The sequence below is a fragment of the Coccinella septempunctata genome, chromosome 3 (assembly GCF_907165205.1).
Source record: "Coccinella septempunctata chromosome 3, icCocSept1.1, whole genome shotgun sequence".
Taxonomy (NCBI): domain Eukaryota; kingdom Metazoa; phylum Arthropoda; class Insecta; order Coleoptera; family Coccinellidae; genus Coccinella; species Coccinella septempunctata.
In genome coordinates this window covers 22,363,158-22,378,986 of record NC_058191.1, presented here as the reverse complement: position 1 = coordinate 22,378,986, position 15,829 = coordinate 22,363,158, and the positions used below count along the sequence as shown (strand labels likewise).

General features: G+C 34.4%; 1 protein-coding gene across 1 annotated transcript; it reads left to right on the top strand.

The window, feature by feature from the left end:
- Positions 1–12,673: 12,673 nt before the first annotated feature.
- Positions 12,674–13,756, top strand: LOC123310220. Its single transcript, XM_044893666.1, has 2 exons — positions 12,674–13,363; positions 13,454–13,756. The coding sequence occupies exons 1-2, from the start codon at positions 12,821–12,823 to the stop codon at positions 13,667–13,669; spliced, it is 759 nt and encodes a 252-aa protein (XP_044749601.1). The 5' UTR covers positions 12,674–12,820; the 3' UTR covers positions 13,670–13,756.
- Positions 13,757–15,829: the final 2,073 nt, after the last annotated feature.

The window sequence follows — 15,829 nt, the reverse complement described above, 5'->3', positions numbered from 1 at the left end:
TGTCCAATTTATTCATCGCATTGAGACAGTCCACAATGACATTTTTTGTAGAAATTTTTTTCTCGACTTGTTCTTCATATGAATACATTTCTGAAGATATAAATAAAATATATTTTATTCTATTCTTTGTATAATTCATATATGTAGGAGATTATAGGTTCCTGCATTCCTCCTCAACCATAATCGAAAAACAAATTCTGTCACTTGGTCAGAAAATATTTTGAGTAGGTACCTACTGCTGAAAAAACTCGTAAGTCTGGGTATTTCTGTAAAATATCTATTTTAAAAATGTGTTAAACACATTCATAGCTTGAACGTAATATTACAATATGATTGCAAATATCAAGTCATTTTCCACGTATGCGGTACGTGACGTCGCTCGACTGGATCCGAATTCACAGCTTCAATGGAATTTCATAATGCAATTGTAAAATCACAACTTTTATCTGCTTCTAGATTCATTCCGTGGCCAATCAAAACCTTTCTTGCAACTGGCACCTGCTCGTTGCCCAATCCCATATCCTATCGTAGACCATAACCCAATTCATTCTGGAATAATCCATTGTGTCTTCAAGAACTCAGTGCGAAGAGTTATACATGGTTCAGTTTTTTGTTTAATATGATTTAGTTCTTTCAAGTTCCAAGTATTTCTGCCTTCCAAGTTCCTTGAAGGTTTCAAGTGTGTGACAAAAGAAATATATACTGGTAAGTAGACAGTTCACATTTTTTGAAAGCGATGTTTATTTTTTCGATTTGTGGATTTCCTTTGACAGATACTAATGAAAAAAATTGAACACCGCATGCATACAACTTATTATTCAATTATTCTGTATCGAAATATTGCTTCTTGGATTCCTACCTATTTCCTTTTTTTTTCAGGAATAAACCACCGATACGAATTCTTTATGGAAAAACGATATGTGTTTACAACCTATGTATTCAGGGAGGCCCTCAATTTAATCTATGGAGATGTTCCGAAGGATGCATTTCAACATTCATCCGGATTATGGAAGTAAGTCAAGCACGACGAAAGCAAGTTTTATAGAAAACAAATTCATAAAATTATCTATTCCAGAAGATTGTAACTTTTTTGTTGGGAAAAGACTAGGTATACTTTGTTTTTGAATTTTAATTTTATACTCTTATGATATGAACCGGTAAATAAGCGCATACTTATATCAATATTTTCAGAAGCTGATATTTCATAGTTGAATGCTTCACAATTATGCTGATTTTTTTATATTTTGAATAAAATGTTTATTATTTTCGATGATATTTGTGGTTGTTGTTTTTGTTTAATGTAATGTTTCATATTGTTTTTTATATTGAAGATTATATTAATTTCATGTTGTGATTGTTTTTTAACTGATATAATGTGTCAAATTTTTTGTTTTCCATATTGATGACTATATTTTATGTTGAAGTAGTTATTTTTAATTAATTTAATGTTTTTTTTCCATATTGAAGTGTATATTTTAGGAGTGATTGTACCAAATTTAGTTGAATTTTTGAAATTCCCAATTTAGTTCTGTACAACTACTTTGATCAATAACAAAATAAAGACAATTATCCAGTACTTTTCAAGGTTATTTCACGAAGTAATTTTAAAAGGGTGTGGGGTATTTCTACAATGAATTCCGGAATTTTAACAAATACTTGAAATTCACAATTAAATTCTGTGAATCTGCTCCGTTTATTCACAACATTATAGTACTTTACGGTCTAATTGATGCTAAATTTCACGACGTATTTTCGCGAGAACGAGAGGTGATTCCACAATGAATCCTGTAATTTTACGAAATTTTTTAATTTTACAATTTATTTCTGTAATAATCCTTTGCGAATTCACAGAATAAATGTAATTTTACAGTTGATACCATAAAATTCTATTGTTATTTCACAATGAGTATTCACAGGTTTAGTTTCTAGAAAAATCATTAGAAAAAATTTCATGTGAAATCACAACCAACTTGTGATTTATATTTTCTGTGATTTTACAAGGTTTTCGTTTCAGAATATTCCTTGTGAAATTCCAGTGATTATCGTTGGTCACAAATAACCCAAGATTTTCACTGTAATTTCACAATTTCGTTCTCTCAGTGTAACTTTACGGACACACAAAAAGCATTTATTATTGGATCCTTCCTCAGAAATGGGTAAAAAATAAAAGGCTAGTGGAATTATTCTATTGTTGAATGTTTCAGCGACTTAGAATCGAGTATCCTAATGTTGCTCTTGATTATCTAAAGATTATTGAGAGATGTTTGGACAAATCGTGCTATTGACTTTTTTTTAAAGTGCCTTTTCACTCAGAATAATGATACCCAAAACTAGCGAATCAAAACGTCACACCACGGTAGGGTAGATCAAATACTATCGAATGACACCAACATTAGTTGAGCGAAAATGTACCGTTTCCAAAAATACCTTACGTGAAATTGCCGATTTTCGGTCTATTTTTCTAATCATAGGGCAAATTTGTGATTAGGGACAGCGTTTTTCGCCCATATTATCACCCCTATAGAGGGGGTTTATTCTGTTCAATAAAAATTATGTAGACAAAACAATTGTTTTAATTTACATTTACTTGGGTTTTCGATTAACTACTTGGAATAATTTTAATTAGGTGTGATAAAACAATAATCTAGGATTAATATGATTTAAAATCGCTATCCTTTGTCACAAACTGGCCTGTGAAAAAATAGTTCGAAAATCGGCAACTTTAGGTATTTTCATAAAATTCTGATTATTTTGGAAACGGTACATTTTCGCTGAATTGGTGTCATTCAATAGTATTTGGTCTACTCTATCGTGGTGTGACGTTTATTCATTTATTTATTTATTTATTAACAGTAAAGAGTCTAGGTAAAAACCTATAAATGACTCAGCATATAACAATAAAAAAATGAACACAAAATTCTCAATAATCAAACGAAACAGAAAAACAATCAATAAAGTATATGTCACTAAACTAAATCAGTTATCATACAGTCCAAGAAGATCTAACCGATTCTTAAACACATTGACACTAGGAGAGTTCACTACTTCATTTGGTAATTCATTCCAACCTTGAAAAACTCGGTTCGTAAGAAAATTCTGTCTTGGAGTCGTCCGGAAATTTTCCTTGTGGAGTTTGAAGTTATGTAAAGCTCGGACAAATCAAGACCAAGACCCTCGTGCAAAGCCCTGTAAGTGAAAATAAGATCACCTCTATTCCTGCGGTCGGTAAATCTTGGTAAATTCATGATCTTTAAGCGGTCATCATAGGTGGGTCTTATAAGTCTATATGGTATACGGGTGGCCCAGCGCTGAACCGACTCCAACAACTCAACATCACCTTTGAGATTGGGACACCAGACACGACCGGCAAACTCAAGAATAGGACGGACATAGATCTTATATATATTGCTGCACACTCTGGGGTCGCAATAGCGAAATGATCTCGAGATGAGGTATATTGTCTTTCGAGCCCTAGCACAAATATTTTGAATGTGTTCAGACCAACTCAAATCGCTGGAAACAATTACGCCAAGATCGTTGTGCGAGGAATTTTGCCTCAGCTGGCGTCCAGCCAACACATAGCGAGTACGAGGATTCTTCCTACCAATGTGGAGAACGACACATTTGTCGAGGTTCAAAGGTAGCAGCCAATCATTACACCATCTGAGTAAAGCATTAAGATCTTCTTGCAATATTTTATGGTCTGTGGCAGGAGCAAAAACATTAGTGTCATCCGCAAACATCGAGCACAAAACTCTCAAGAAGGTAGGCATATCAGACGTGTAAATAAAGAATAACAGTTTGATTCACTTGTTTTGGGATACCCTGTATATAGGTTAATTTAATGAATTTTGGGCACACGAAGTGATTCAACATCAATCCTGAAAATTCCACAGCTTTCTTGACGACGAATTTTTGTGAAGGCAGGTTTAAAATTTTGTGATGTTTTTATCATATTGTTCGCATAATGAAGATCTAAATTCATATGAAGTTCTTTGTTTATCAATATTTTAGATAACTCTCATGAAATTTTTGGACTTTGGACATTGAATTCATCAGAAAGCATAAAACATTACAATTATTCATGGAGAAATTTTCAGAGTACATTGCTACATAATATGACCTCGTTAACACATAAACGTTCTAAAAATAAAAATAAGAACTATGCAATTCCTTATCTTGTTGGTGGAACCTTCCGCAAAAAATGCACGCTATCAAATCGATAAAGCGATTTTCCATCGCCTTCAGTTCGTCCGACACATACATCTTTCGAAATAACCCTATCAATAATTTCCAACGCTCGAACGGAAGGTTATTGCGGTTTCATATCGGCAAAACTTACCGGAAAGGATCACCCGGAAGCCGGAAGAAGCGTTTGTTAATTCGTCATTCTATGAAATAGATACCAGTCGTGAGATTTTATACGAGAGATATACAGGGTTAGGTGTAAGCCTGGAATAAAACTAAGATTTTTTCAAGCAATAACTCAAAATGAAAACGGTGAACCCATCAATCGATTTTCAATAACCCTCTTCATAGTAACCCTATCCAAATCATAACATGTGTAGGCTCGATGGAAAGCACAAGGAAAATGGAATGTTGGCATTGTATACTCCATTGACTTTTATTTTAGCACGCGGTTGGCTATGAAATAATTTTCTCAAGTTTTTGTATCTATACTCCATTCATTTTTATTTTAGCAGTCGGTTGGCCATGGAAATTTGACACATTACACTCTGTATAGTACGAAAATGTGGGGTTATGACGCTTGTCAAAACATTTTTGGGTTTTAAATCAACGCTATTGTTCTACGTAAAAGTTTCTGTTATTACGTTTTTTATCACAATGTCGAATCTCTTTGGAAAATATGTGACGAAAATAATTGAAGTTTATACAAACTGATTGAAGGTATACCAAATCCAGTTATTTGCATGGAAAATACAAGGGATAGGTATAATGTCATAATATGCACTAGCTTGTGGAGAGTTGATATGTTCGTTATCTTCTTTGGCTAAAGATTGAATACGTTACATCAGTTGTAGATTTCAAAAATATTAAACCGAAAACCGAAGAGAAAATGCATATGTTGCAGTGGTTGAAAATGGTAATGTCTCGAATGAATTAACAGATAATTACAAGAATGTTAAATTCTTCAACAAAAATCATCTTGCATCAATATAAGTAAAAGGAATTAAAGGAAGATTCAATCAAGATGAACAAAAATTTCACATGAATAAACAATTAGCAGGACAGTTGTACTGCGCCAGTTGGCGCGAATTTGTGGCTGTCCGTCTTGATGCATTGAGATAATTAGGTATTTATTGGTACCTTAAGACATTTACAATGTATAGGACAAGTCAAATGAAAAATAGAAAAATCTATTTTCGGGAACTTATTCTACGATGACATTCATCGAAAATCCTGTAGTAAACTTTTCGCATTAATTCACTCAAACATTAAATTCTCAAATGCTACCACTTTTTTGGGTCTCCCAATAGAAGGAAATTCTTTGTCATCCTCTTCATTCACAATCTTACTGATTGTGAAAATATTCAGCTGAAATATAAGTCGTTCAGATTAAGATGAAACATTATATAAATTCTCTATTCTCTTACATTGAATGTGTTCGCTACCGTCTGACGTATTATGGATTTTAGAATATCAGGGTAAAACTATTCAAACGAGCGGACATGAATTCTAAATAGCACTTTCTGAAACCCTGTCTCTTTTTTTCAATCATTTTCGGCATTTTCGTAATAAAAATTGATATAAGTTGTGGCAACGGCGTTATCACATTAACGACATTTCATGAGTGCCAACCTTACTGCGTTCTAGTTACAAAAACTTGGGAAAATTATTTCATGGCCAACCGACTGCTAAAATAAATGAGAATGCAGTATAGAAGGGAGTAAGATTGGCACTCATGAAATGTCATGCCGTTGCCACAACTAATATGAATTAAGGTTGCGGGTCTGGGTGTTGTGTTGTCCTGTGTTGGGGAATTTATAAAGGAGTCGTATTCTTATAAAACATCGAGTCTGGGTACATAGCCAAATAAGCTGAGCCCAATAAAATATAATATAGAATAGAACTTATATCAATTGATATTACAAAAATGCCGAAAGTGATCAAAAAAGAGGGAAGGCAGGGTTTTAGAAGTGCTATTTAGAATTCAGGACCACTTATTCAAACACTAGGTAACCCTGATATTCTTTTCTAAAATAAATCAGACGGTAGCAATACTTATTCAATGTAATTGAATTTATATAATGTTTCATCTGAATCTAAACGACTTATATTTTAGCTGAATGTTTCCACAATCAGAAGATTTGGGAATGAAGAGGATGACAAAGAATTTCCTTCTATTGACAGACCCAAAGAAGTGGTGGCATTTGAGAATTTTTCTTCAGGATTTTCGATTAATGTCATCGTAGAATAAGTTCCAGAAAATTTTTTTTTTCCATTTTTCATCTGACTTGTCCTATACGAGGATATATTGAAAAATTCTTAGCCTACTATAGAACCAAACAAAATTTCAATGTCAAATTATTTTATTACTCAACATATTCTCATCTTAATTGGACACATTTATTACAGCAAACCTGCAACGTCTCTAGAACTTTGAAAAAAATGTTTCTTCTTGCTCTGCAAACCAAACCTCCACAGCTCTTATTACCTCCTCGTTGGAAGAAAATTTACGACTTTTCAAACTTTTTTTCAGTTGAGGAAAGAGATGATAGTCGGATGGAGCCAAATCTGGTGAATAAGGTGGTGTTCTAATAATTCAAACCCTAAATCACGAATTTTTGGCATGGCACGGTGAGATTTTTGTGCAGGGGCGTAGTTCTGCAAAAACAAAACACCTTTGGATAGCTTTCCGCGACTTTTCTCTTTAATTTTTTCCCGTAGAGTGGTCAGTAATGTCGAATAGCTATTGTTCTACCCTTATCCAAAAAATCAATCATGATTATCCCATGGCAATCCCAAAAAACTGAAGCAAGAACTTTTCCAGCAGAGTTTTGGACACGAAACTTCTTAGGTCTTGGAGAACCAGAGTGTCGCCATTCCATCAATTGTTGCTTTGCTTCTGTATCGTAGAAATGTACCCTAGTCTCATCCATAGTAACAATAGTTTAAGAAGTCTACATCGTTTTCAAATCGAGCACACATCGATTGCGATACTTCTACCCTTGGACGCGTTTGGTCAACATTCAAACATTTGGGGATCCATTTTGCAGCAATTTTTCACGTCCAAATTGACGTAAACTATATGATGAACGCGTTCGTATGAAATATTTAGTGCTTCACATATCCGTTTTAGCCCAATTCGACGGTCTGATAAAATCATGTCATGAACTGCATCAAATTTTCGTAGACTGACACGGAAACTGGCCTTCCCGATCGGTCATCATCTTCAATGGAAAATTTACCTCTTTTGAAGCTTGCAGTCCAATTTTTCACGGTCGCATACGAAGGACATTGATCACTAAGGGTATTAAGCATATCTTTGTAAATCTGCTGCTTACGTCTTAACCCTTAATAGGTACTTGATGATGGCTCGATACTCCAATTTTCGGTTCTCACTATTTTGGTGGACATCATCTTTCTTTTAATTTATTGCGTAACTCTGGTTTACTTTTTTGACCTCAAACTTCACACTGACACTTCTAATGAGTTATTGGTTCGTTGCTATGGTAACGCAATATTTTTTTATGCATGGAACTGGTCTAGGCTAACTAGATATCAATACATCCTCGTATATTGTACATGTTCTAAGGGATCAATAAATATACCGGGTGGCCCACCCCAGACGCGGCGCTCATTTTGAGAGAGTAAATAAAGATATTTTGAAATTATTTTCTTGTGGTGTGTGTAGGGTGTTCAAAAGCACAATTTAAAATTATTGTCATATATACAGTGTCACAATGTAGGCCAAAGTTACACTTTTTTAAATGTAATACTGTGTATTTGACCTCAAAAATGGAATGACAAGCTCAAATTATGATGCTCTTCTTCAGATCACTTTATACCTTAGAAGAGCCATTTACGAGATAATGACGAAAATGGTTCACTAGTTTTGAATTAAAATTCGAAAATTGCTCAGAAACTATTAGGTTTAGATGTAGGAAAATTTTTAGAGATAGTTTCGAAATTAATTTTTACGATCAACGAGTTATAGAAATACCGGGTGTGTCATTTGAAATAAATAGTTTTCGACGATTATTTGTAGTGTTGATGTTTGAGAATTAATTATGATCTCTCTGTATATTCCAGAGTTGAAATTTATTTTTATATGTAGGAGTAGCCAACTTATCTACTCGAAAAAACTCTGTCTGTATCGCTGGCTTAACTAGTTTCTTCATTAATTGCTTTTTGAAAAAAATATTTTAGTTTTTTTGCCATTATCTCGTAAAGGGTGCTTCTGAGCTATAAAGTACTCTGAGAGCATTCATAATAGTTTGAGCTTGCCATTCCATTTTTGAGGTCAAATATAGGGTGTTACATTTAAAAAAGTGTAACTTTGGTCTTTATCTTTGTTTTCGAACACCCTGTATATTTGACAATAATTTTAGATTGTGCTTTGGGACATCCTACACACACCACAAGAAAAGATTTACAAAATATTTTCATATACTCCCTCAAAATGAACGCCGCGTCTGGGGTGGGCCACCCGGTATATTTATCATTATATGAACCCCTCATATCAATGTATTAAAAATAAACAGCCATAAATACGATCCAGTTGTCCTGTTAATTGTTAATTCATGTGAAATTTTTGTTTAAAGGTGAAGTTGATCTTACCTTCGAGAGATAGCCATTCCCAACCACTGCATCATATGCATTTTATTTTGGGATTGATGTTTTCGAAATCTACAACTGATGTAACGTATTCAACCTTTAGCTAAAGATACCAACATTAACTCCCCTCAAGCTACTGCGTGTTATGTGTCAATAATTCAATTTTCTTCCATAGCAAAAATAAATACATATATGTATTCAAAAACTGATCTATTGTATTTTCCATACAAATAACTAAATTTTTTATGCCTTCCTTCAATCAGTTCGTATAAACGTAAATTATGTTCTTGAATTCTTGACATATTTTCGACCTCACATTTTCCGAAGTGATTCGACATTGTGATAAAATACGTAATTACTGAGACTTTTACGTAGAGTGGACAACATAGCGCTGATTTAAAACCCAAAAATGTTTTGACAAGCGCCATAAGCCTACATTTTCATACTTTACACAGTGGAATGTGTCAAATTTCCATGAACTACCGAGTGCTAAAACGAAAGTGATTGGAGTATAGCTTTCGTTCTGTCTGCTATTCATATTCATTATTGTGAACATTGATTTTCAAAATGTGTTGTAAAATAAGAAATGTGGATGGTTTTTGGGTAATCTAGCAGGCCGCTGCCGTAAAAATCTGAGTCGTCTACTTCATAATCTTATAGATGCTTCAAATTTTTACCACAGCACAGAGGCATACTAGATTCCTCCAAAACTTCCACATTTCTTATTTTGCAACACATTTGGCAAACTTCACAAAGTAAACTCTACAAACCCTAATATGGGCCCTCAAAGAGATCAGAAAATTTCATGCAATCCTGCAATAAAATACTGCAGTATTTTGCCTGTTTATTTATTTGATTATTAGTTGACTTGTTCTATTTACTGTATGGTGTATCTAAATGAATCCATTAATATCATATCATATCAATTGTGGCACAATTATGAAACAATTTTTGTTGGAGACCTCGTCTTTTTTTCTATGACATCTTTTTATATTTTCAAATCTAAAAAAAATACTAAAAACCAAGAGACCTAAGCACCACATGTGATTGCAGGCGCAAACAGAAAAACTGTCGTATATGTAGGTAATTTTTGTTGTTTCCAAAAAAATTTTCTTCCACAATTGTGCCAGAATTGTGTCATGGTTGAAAATTGAAATAAAAAAGAAATGTCTGATTTTTCCTTTAACCTCTTTTAGCACATGAGCTTTTTATTTTTTTTTTTCTAGAACTTACATCAGTCAGCCCTCAAAATATACCATATCGGTTTACGAGTTCTTGAGATTTTTTCACCTCATTTTCACATATTTTGCTCTTTCTCAAAAAACAAGAGAGTTAGAGATAAGAAGCTAATCCTATCAATATCGTTCGAATTTCTTCCAAGGGAATGCAAATTCACAATGTGTACGCCTCTATGGCCTTTATTGGATTTTTGGGGTCTTGTTACTCTTGTTGAAAAGGCATCCTACATTTCCAAATTTAAGTTGGCTGTAGGAACTTATGTTTACAGAAAAACAGGATCTCGATTGATTATTGACCTGATGAGTAAATTAGAGGTATCGGCAACACACCACAATATTCAGATATATGAAGCTTCCGTCATTATGCAACCTGCAAAATGAATCACTCATGCCAACTCTTTCACTCAATTTGTTTTTGATAACACAGATCATAATGTGAGCACGTTAGATGGTCATGAAACATTTCATTGTTTGGGAGGTATTAAAGTCAGCACACCAGATTATGATATTGAATATGAAGGATGTTCCAAAAAGCTAACGAAAATGCCATCGGCTTCTGTGTTGGCCTCACAAAAGCAGATAAAAATAATACCATTCAATTGCACAAATCCCGATGGATTGAACAACGAGGTTTTCGTTGATGTGGATAAACTCCATATAAAAGCACACCCAGATATGCCCAAATCTTATGTTGCTTATTTGTGTGCGAAAGCTCATGAAATAGAAAACATTCCAACATGGAAGGGATTTCATGAAATTTTATCAAGAGACGTAACATATTCGATGTCACATGTTCATTGTCTTCCATTCATTAATGCAGCACCATCAAGTTTGACGACATTACATACAGCTTTGCTTTACGCAGTGGAAGAAACGAAGAAAAACAATGCCACAACAACTTTTGTAACTTTTGATCAGCCGCTTTCTTTCAAAGCTAACTCGATCATTTGCCAATTAGATAATCCTGATTTCAAGAATGTAGTTGTAAGATTAGGAGGGTTCCATTTGCTGATGTCCTATATGGGAGCCATTGGCTTTATCATGGATGGAAGTGGTTTGAAAGACCTTTGGGCTACTGCATATGCTGCACAATCAGCGAAGAAAATGTCTGAAGGACATGCTTTCAGCAGAGCCTTACGTGCTCATATATTGAGTTTTACTGCTCTAAGAATTCACATAATAAAAAATAACAATATGACTGCGAATGATGAAATGGAAAATCATATCAAAAATTTCTTCAAAAATTGGAAAGATCAATCTCCTACAGTAGGTGACTGTAATATTGATCCAATGATGATGATTTATATTACTGAGAAATTTTTGGAAAAACTTCACAATTTGGAAAATTATGGACCCACAGCCAAATTATGGGTACAATATCAGGAGCGTTATAATTTTATTGCAATTTGTTGAAGCTGAACGTCTTGGGGATTGGGACTTGCACTTGAGCAGTGTGAAGGAAATGTTACCGATTTTTCACGCATCTGGCCATTTTTCCTATGCAAAATGTGCTCAATGGCATTTACAGGATATGGCAAATCTAGAAGCAATAATGAATCCTATAGAATTCGAAAGGTTCACAAAGGAGGGTTACTTCACTATTCGCAGGACAGACAAAGCTTGGAGTGGTGTTTGGAGTGATATGTGTATAGAACAAACGCTAAATAGATTTTTTGGCACAGATTTGATGCATGGTAGAGGAGTTACACCTAGTGTTGTTTCACGTTATCTTCTAGGAATGCCATCTGCTTTTGACGTCATGGAATGTTTGGAGGAATATGCGGATTTGAGAACGGCTAATAGAGAGCAGCATGTGGATTTATCTCAAAGCCGCATGAGAAGAGATAAAGAAGACATAGATAAATTTGTATTCTGGCTAGACCACCATAATCCTTTCGAAAAAAGAGATTCGTTAATGTCCCTTTCAACAGGAGTTATGGGTGCTGCCAATATCAATTGTCATATGGCTTTTGAAGAAGGCGCAAAGGAATGGAAACAATGAAAGGAAAAAATTTAGCGAATATTACCTTGTCATCGAAATTTATAGTGAAAAATTTATGCGATGGCCAAAATAAAATTCGCGTTCCCAGGGATTCTTCAGCTATAGATCCACCTGCGTTGTTACAGAGAATAGCAGTTCTGTATAAAAATGATGAATCGAAAAAAAAGAAGCGATATCTTTCGAATTGTCGCCATATCCGCTGTCTCTCTTCGATGAACTTGGATTGATGAGAAAGTCCGTTAAGTCAGAGCTCTATAAATTATTTTCGACACATCCTCAATCCCAATCACTTCTAACTAATATGGTTTATGTAATAGATGGTGGATAGTTATTACATCAAGTTTTTTGGCCACACAGCAAAAAATTTGTTGACATATTAGAGATATATAGGTCATTCATAGTTAACAAATTTGGAGGGAATTGCAGAGTTTTCTTCGATGGTTACTCGAATGAAATAATTGGTATTAAATCATATGAGCGATTTCGTCGAAAAGAAAAATTTGTTGCTCCAGATGTTGAAATAAGTGAGGATAAAATGGTAACAATTACCCAAAAAACATTTCTTTCGAATGTTGCGAATAAGTATAAATTTATAAACCTACTGAGCAAGTATTTGCAGAATCATAATATCGAAGTAAATCTAGCAGAAGAAGATGCTGACGTAGACATAGTAATGAAATGAATTACATTGAAAAAAAGCATATCAGAACCGGTTGCTGCAGTTGGCAATGACGTAGATCTTTTCATTCTACTAATTGCTTCAACACCAGATCACAGCAATATGTTTCTCTTTGAAATTGTTCCAGGATCTAAGGGTAATACTTTGTATTCAAAATCTCAGCATCGCGAATTCAAACCTTTCATTCTGTTTGCACACGCATTTGCTGGATGTAATTCAACTAGTGCCATGTACAATCACGGAAAAAAAAAGATAATACTTTTACTACAGAGGAATCCTGACCTGCAAGAATCAGTGCAGATTTTCTACGAGGAAAATAAAATTATTGAGGAGCTTTATCCTATTGCGGAAAAATTAGTGAGCTATCTCTACAATACGAGTGGAGAAAATTTAAACGTCAACGACCTGAGATATAAAATCTTTACAACACCTGTTTTAGGAACCAGGAAGATTTCAACCCTAGCAATGCTTCCACCAACGGAGTCAGCCTTGATGCAACATACTAGCCGAGTTTATTATCAAATTCAAATTTGGCTAGGACGAAGGAATTTGAAACTGGAAGATTGGGGATGGCATAGATCAAATTTCATGCTGCTTCCAAAAATGATGAGCAAGGCAATAGCGCCACAGGAATTGTTGAAAAACGTAAGTCTCAATTCCATTCACACTTCAATTTTTTTCCTTTCAGAAATTGTTTTTCACAAACCCATTCTTACAATAGATTTATTATTTCAGGTTTTCTGCAGTTGTAATGGAAAATGCGATACTGCTCGTTGCAGTTGCAAAAAAGCAGGACTGAAGTGTACAAGGTTCTGCAAAGTTTGTAACGGTATAAGTTGTGAAAATTTTTCAAACTTTATAAACAGAGCAGAAATAAACTCGGACGTAGATGAGGACGACGGCGATGAAGATGATCTTGAAGCAGATAATACCATAGAAGAAGAAGATTGATGCATTAACGTTAATAATTAATGAATAATGTATTACTGAGTTTTTCTTTCATATTATTCACTGCATGAATTTCCATTGAATGTTTTGTCTTCATCACTATGCAATAAAACATTTATTTCTCTCAACTGGTGTTTTGAAATAAAAAAAAAAACAGTTGCCTGTTGTGGAGGTAACTAATATTCTACAAAAAAATTCATTTACGCATATTAGTTTCACTATATATTATATTCCCAACTAGTTAGGAGATATGCGCTTTCGATATACGACAATTTACCAAGCCTATTCATTCAAATTCGTTCAAATCATGAACATCTGGTTTCCGCGCCAAGCTCCCGTTCAAGCCAGAAATTTCAGGGGCGTATATCGAAACAAGAGTACAACCCTGGCCAAAGAAGCTGCCCCAAACTACACATTCTGGTTTCTTTTTGTCATGTAGCCGTGCGCGAAATTAAAAATTCGATTATCTCGCTTAACTACAGATATACGTTGCTAATCAGTCGGCATGAACACCTCGAGGATGGGAAAATACTTGATTCTCTACAACTTTTGTTCGAAACTTTTCTCGATAAACCTCCCCATTTTCGATAATTTCGAGAAAAACGTAACTATCAAAACGTTTCCACGAATTTTTCATAGTTCCTGATAATTCTGACACCTGCATTTTTGACCATATATTTCTATTACCGTTACAATCATTATATCAAAAATGCAGCTTATTCCGAGAAAAGTGATTTCAGAGCTCTGTTCACTTGACTATAGTGGGCGTGCGGTGTATTTCAGAACGTCAGTTCTGAATGCGAACAGTCGTTAGGCGACCTACCACTACAAATTCAAAATCTAGATAAAAAAACAATAAAACAAACTCAATCGCGATTCATTTCTACAATTGTACACCCTTTCGTTAACTAGAAGCTCTTTACATTTTAATTTTCTCAAAATTCCCACGAATACCACCCGATTCCCCCGACATTCAATATAATGCCCCTCAGGCATTATATTTAACCGGCATATCGTCTTTCCAAAAATGTGCGAGACTTGTTCAAGTGCTTCCGAGAAACACGAAATTTATGGTCGGACAGGACGTATGAATATAAGAAACAAAATCGTTGTTGAAACTTCCGACTTGACTCTAGACATCCGGTCTTTATGTCTTTTGTTGTTTATTTGACAGGGGAGGAACAAACGTTCCTGGGATTAATTGAGTAGTTCCCATTGTCGAGGCGTTACCAGGGTGTTCTTATTGTATTCTAGGGATATTTGAACATACTTGAAGTGTTTGAAAAATTTTCAATTTTTTTGCATTATGACTGGGTTCTGTTTATTGTTTCCTAACATAGTGGGGAGACGGGGGTTCAAATTGCCGGAGGCAAGATGTTGCGATGCAATTTATAAATATAAACGTAATATCGTACTGCAGATTTTGATTTCAGAAGTTATGTCATATCAGTAGATTTCAAGGCAAGCAGTAGCAACATGTAGGGGACGATGGGGTTATTGCGGACGCGGGGTAAAAGCGGACACATGGATATCTACTAGATCCTTCTCCATGCGCTCAAATATCATGACCAAGTGATCTAATTTCAATCATCTTTAGTGCGAAGGAAACAGTTACTACCAGTGATCGTTCATAGTTTTCAAAATAAGTAATTTCGAAAAATTGTGTAACTTGTGATCTAATTTTGAGGATTTATCATTTTGCTTGTGGTGTATATCGAAAAAGTGATGTCGAACAGTAAATGATTTCCATCGATTGTTTTGTTTCAATAGAGGTGATGCTCAAATAACATTCAACGAAAGAATAAATTTCAATCGATATCTAGTACAATTACTAGATATCCTGGGAGGATTCTGCAGGAGCAAATCGTCGATTTCATTTTTAATTGATTTTGTTTCAGAGATTGGGAGTGAAAACCCTAAAAAGTTTATTAAGAAATATTGTACTAGTCTCAAATTTTTTTTTATTATTATTTTTGAAATGCCATTTGGGGTAATTGCGAACAAGGCAATCACCCCAGATATGGTGAATAAAAAACAATAATAATTATTGTTTGTTCACAGATGTTCCGAAAATATATATGGAAGATGGAAGACGTACAAAAATAATTTTGCAACAGAAAAAAATGGAATAATTCTGCTTTTTCTGCTAACTACTATTTCTTA

Excerpts from the sequence above, each read along its gene's own strand:
- LOC123310220 (XM_044893666.1), top strand. The coding sequence starts at position 12,821 with ATGTTTCTCTTTGAAATTGTTCCAGGATCTAAGGGTAATACTTTGTAT. Across the intron at positions 13,364-13,453 it reads CACAGGAATTGTTGAAAAAC|GTTTTCTGCAGTTGTAATGG; the intron begins GTAAGTCTCAAT and ends TTATTATTTCAG.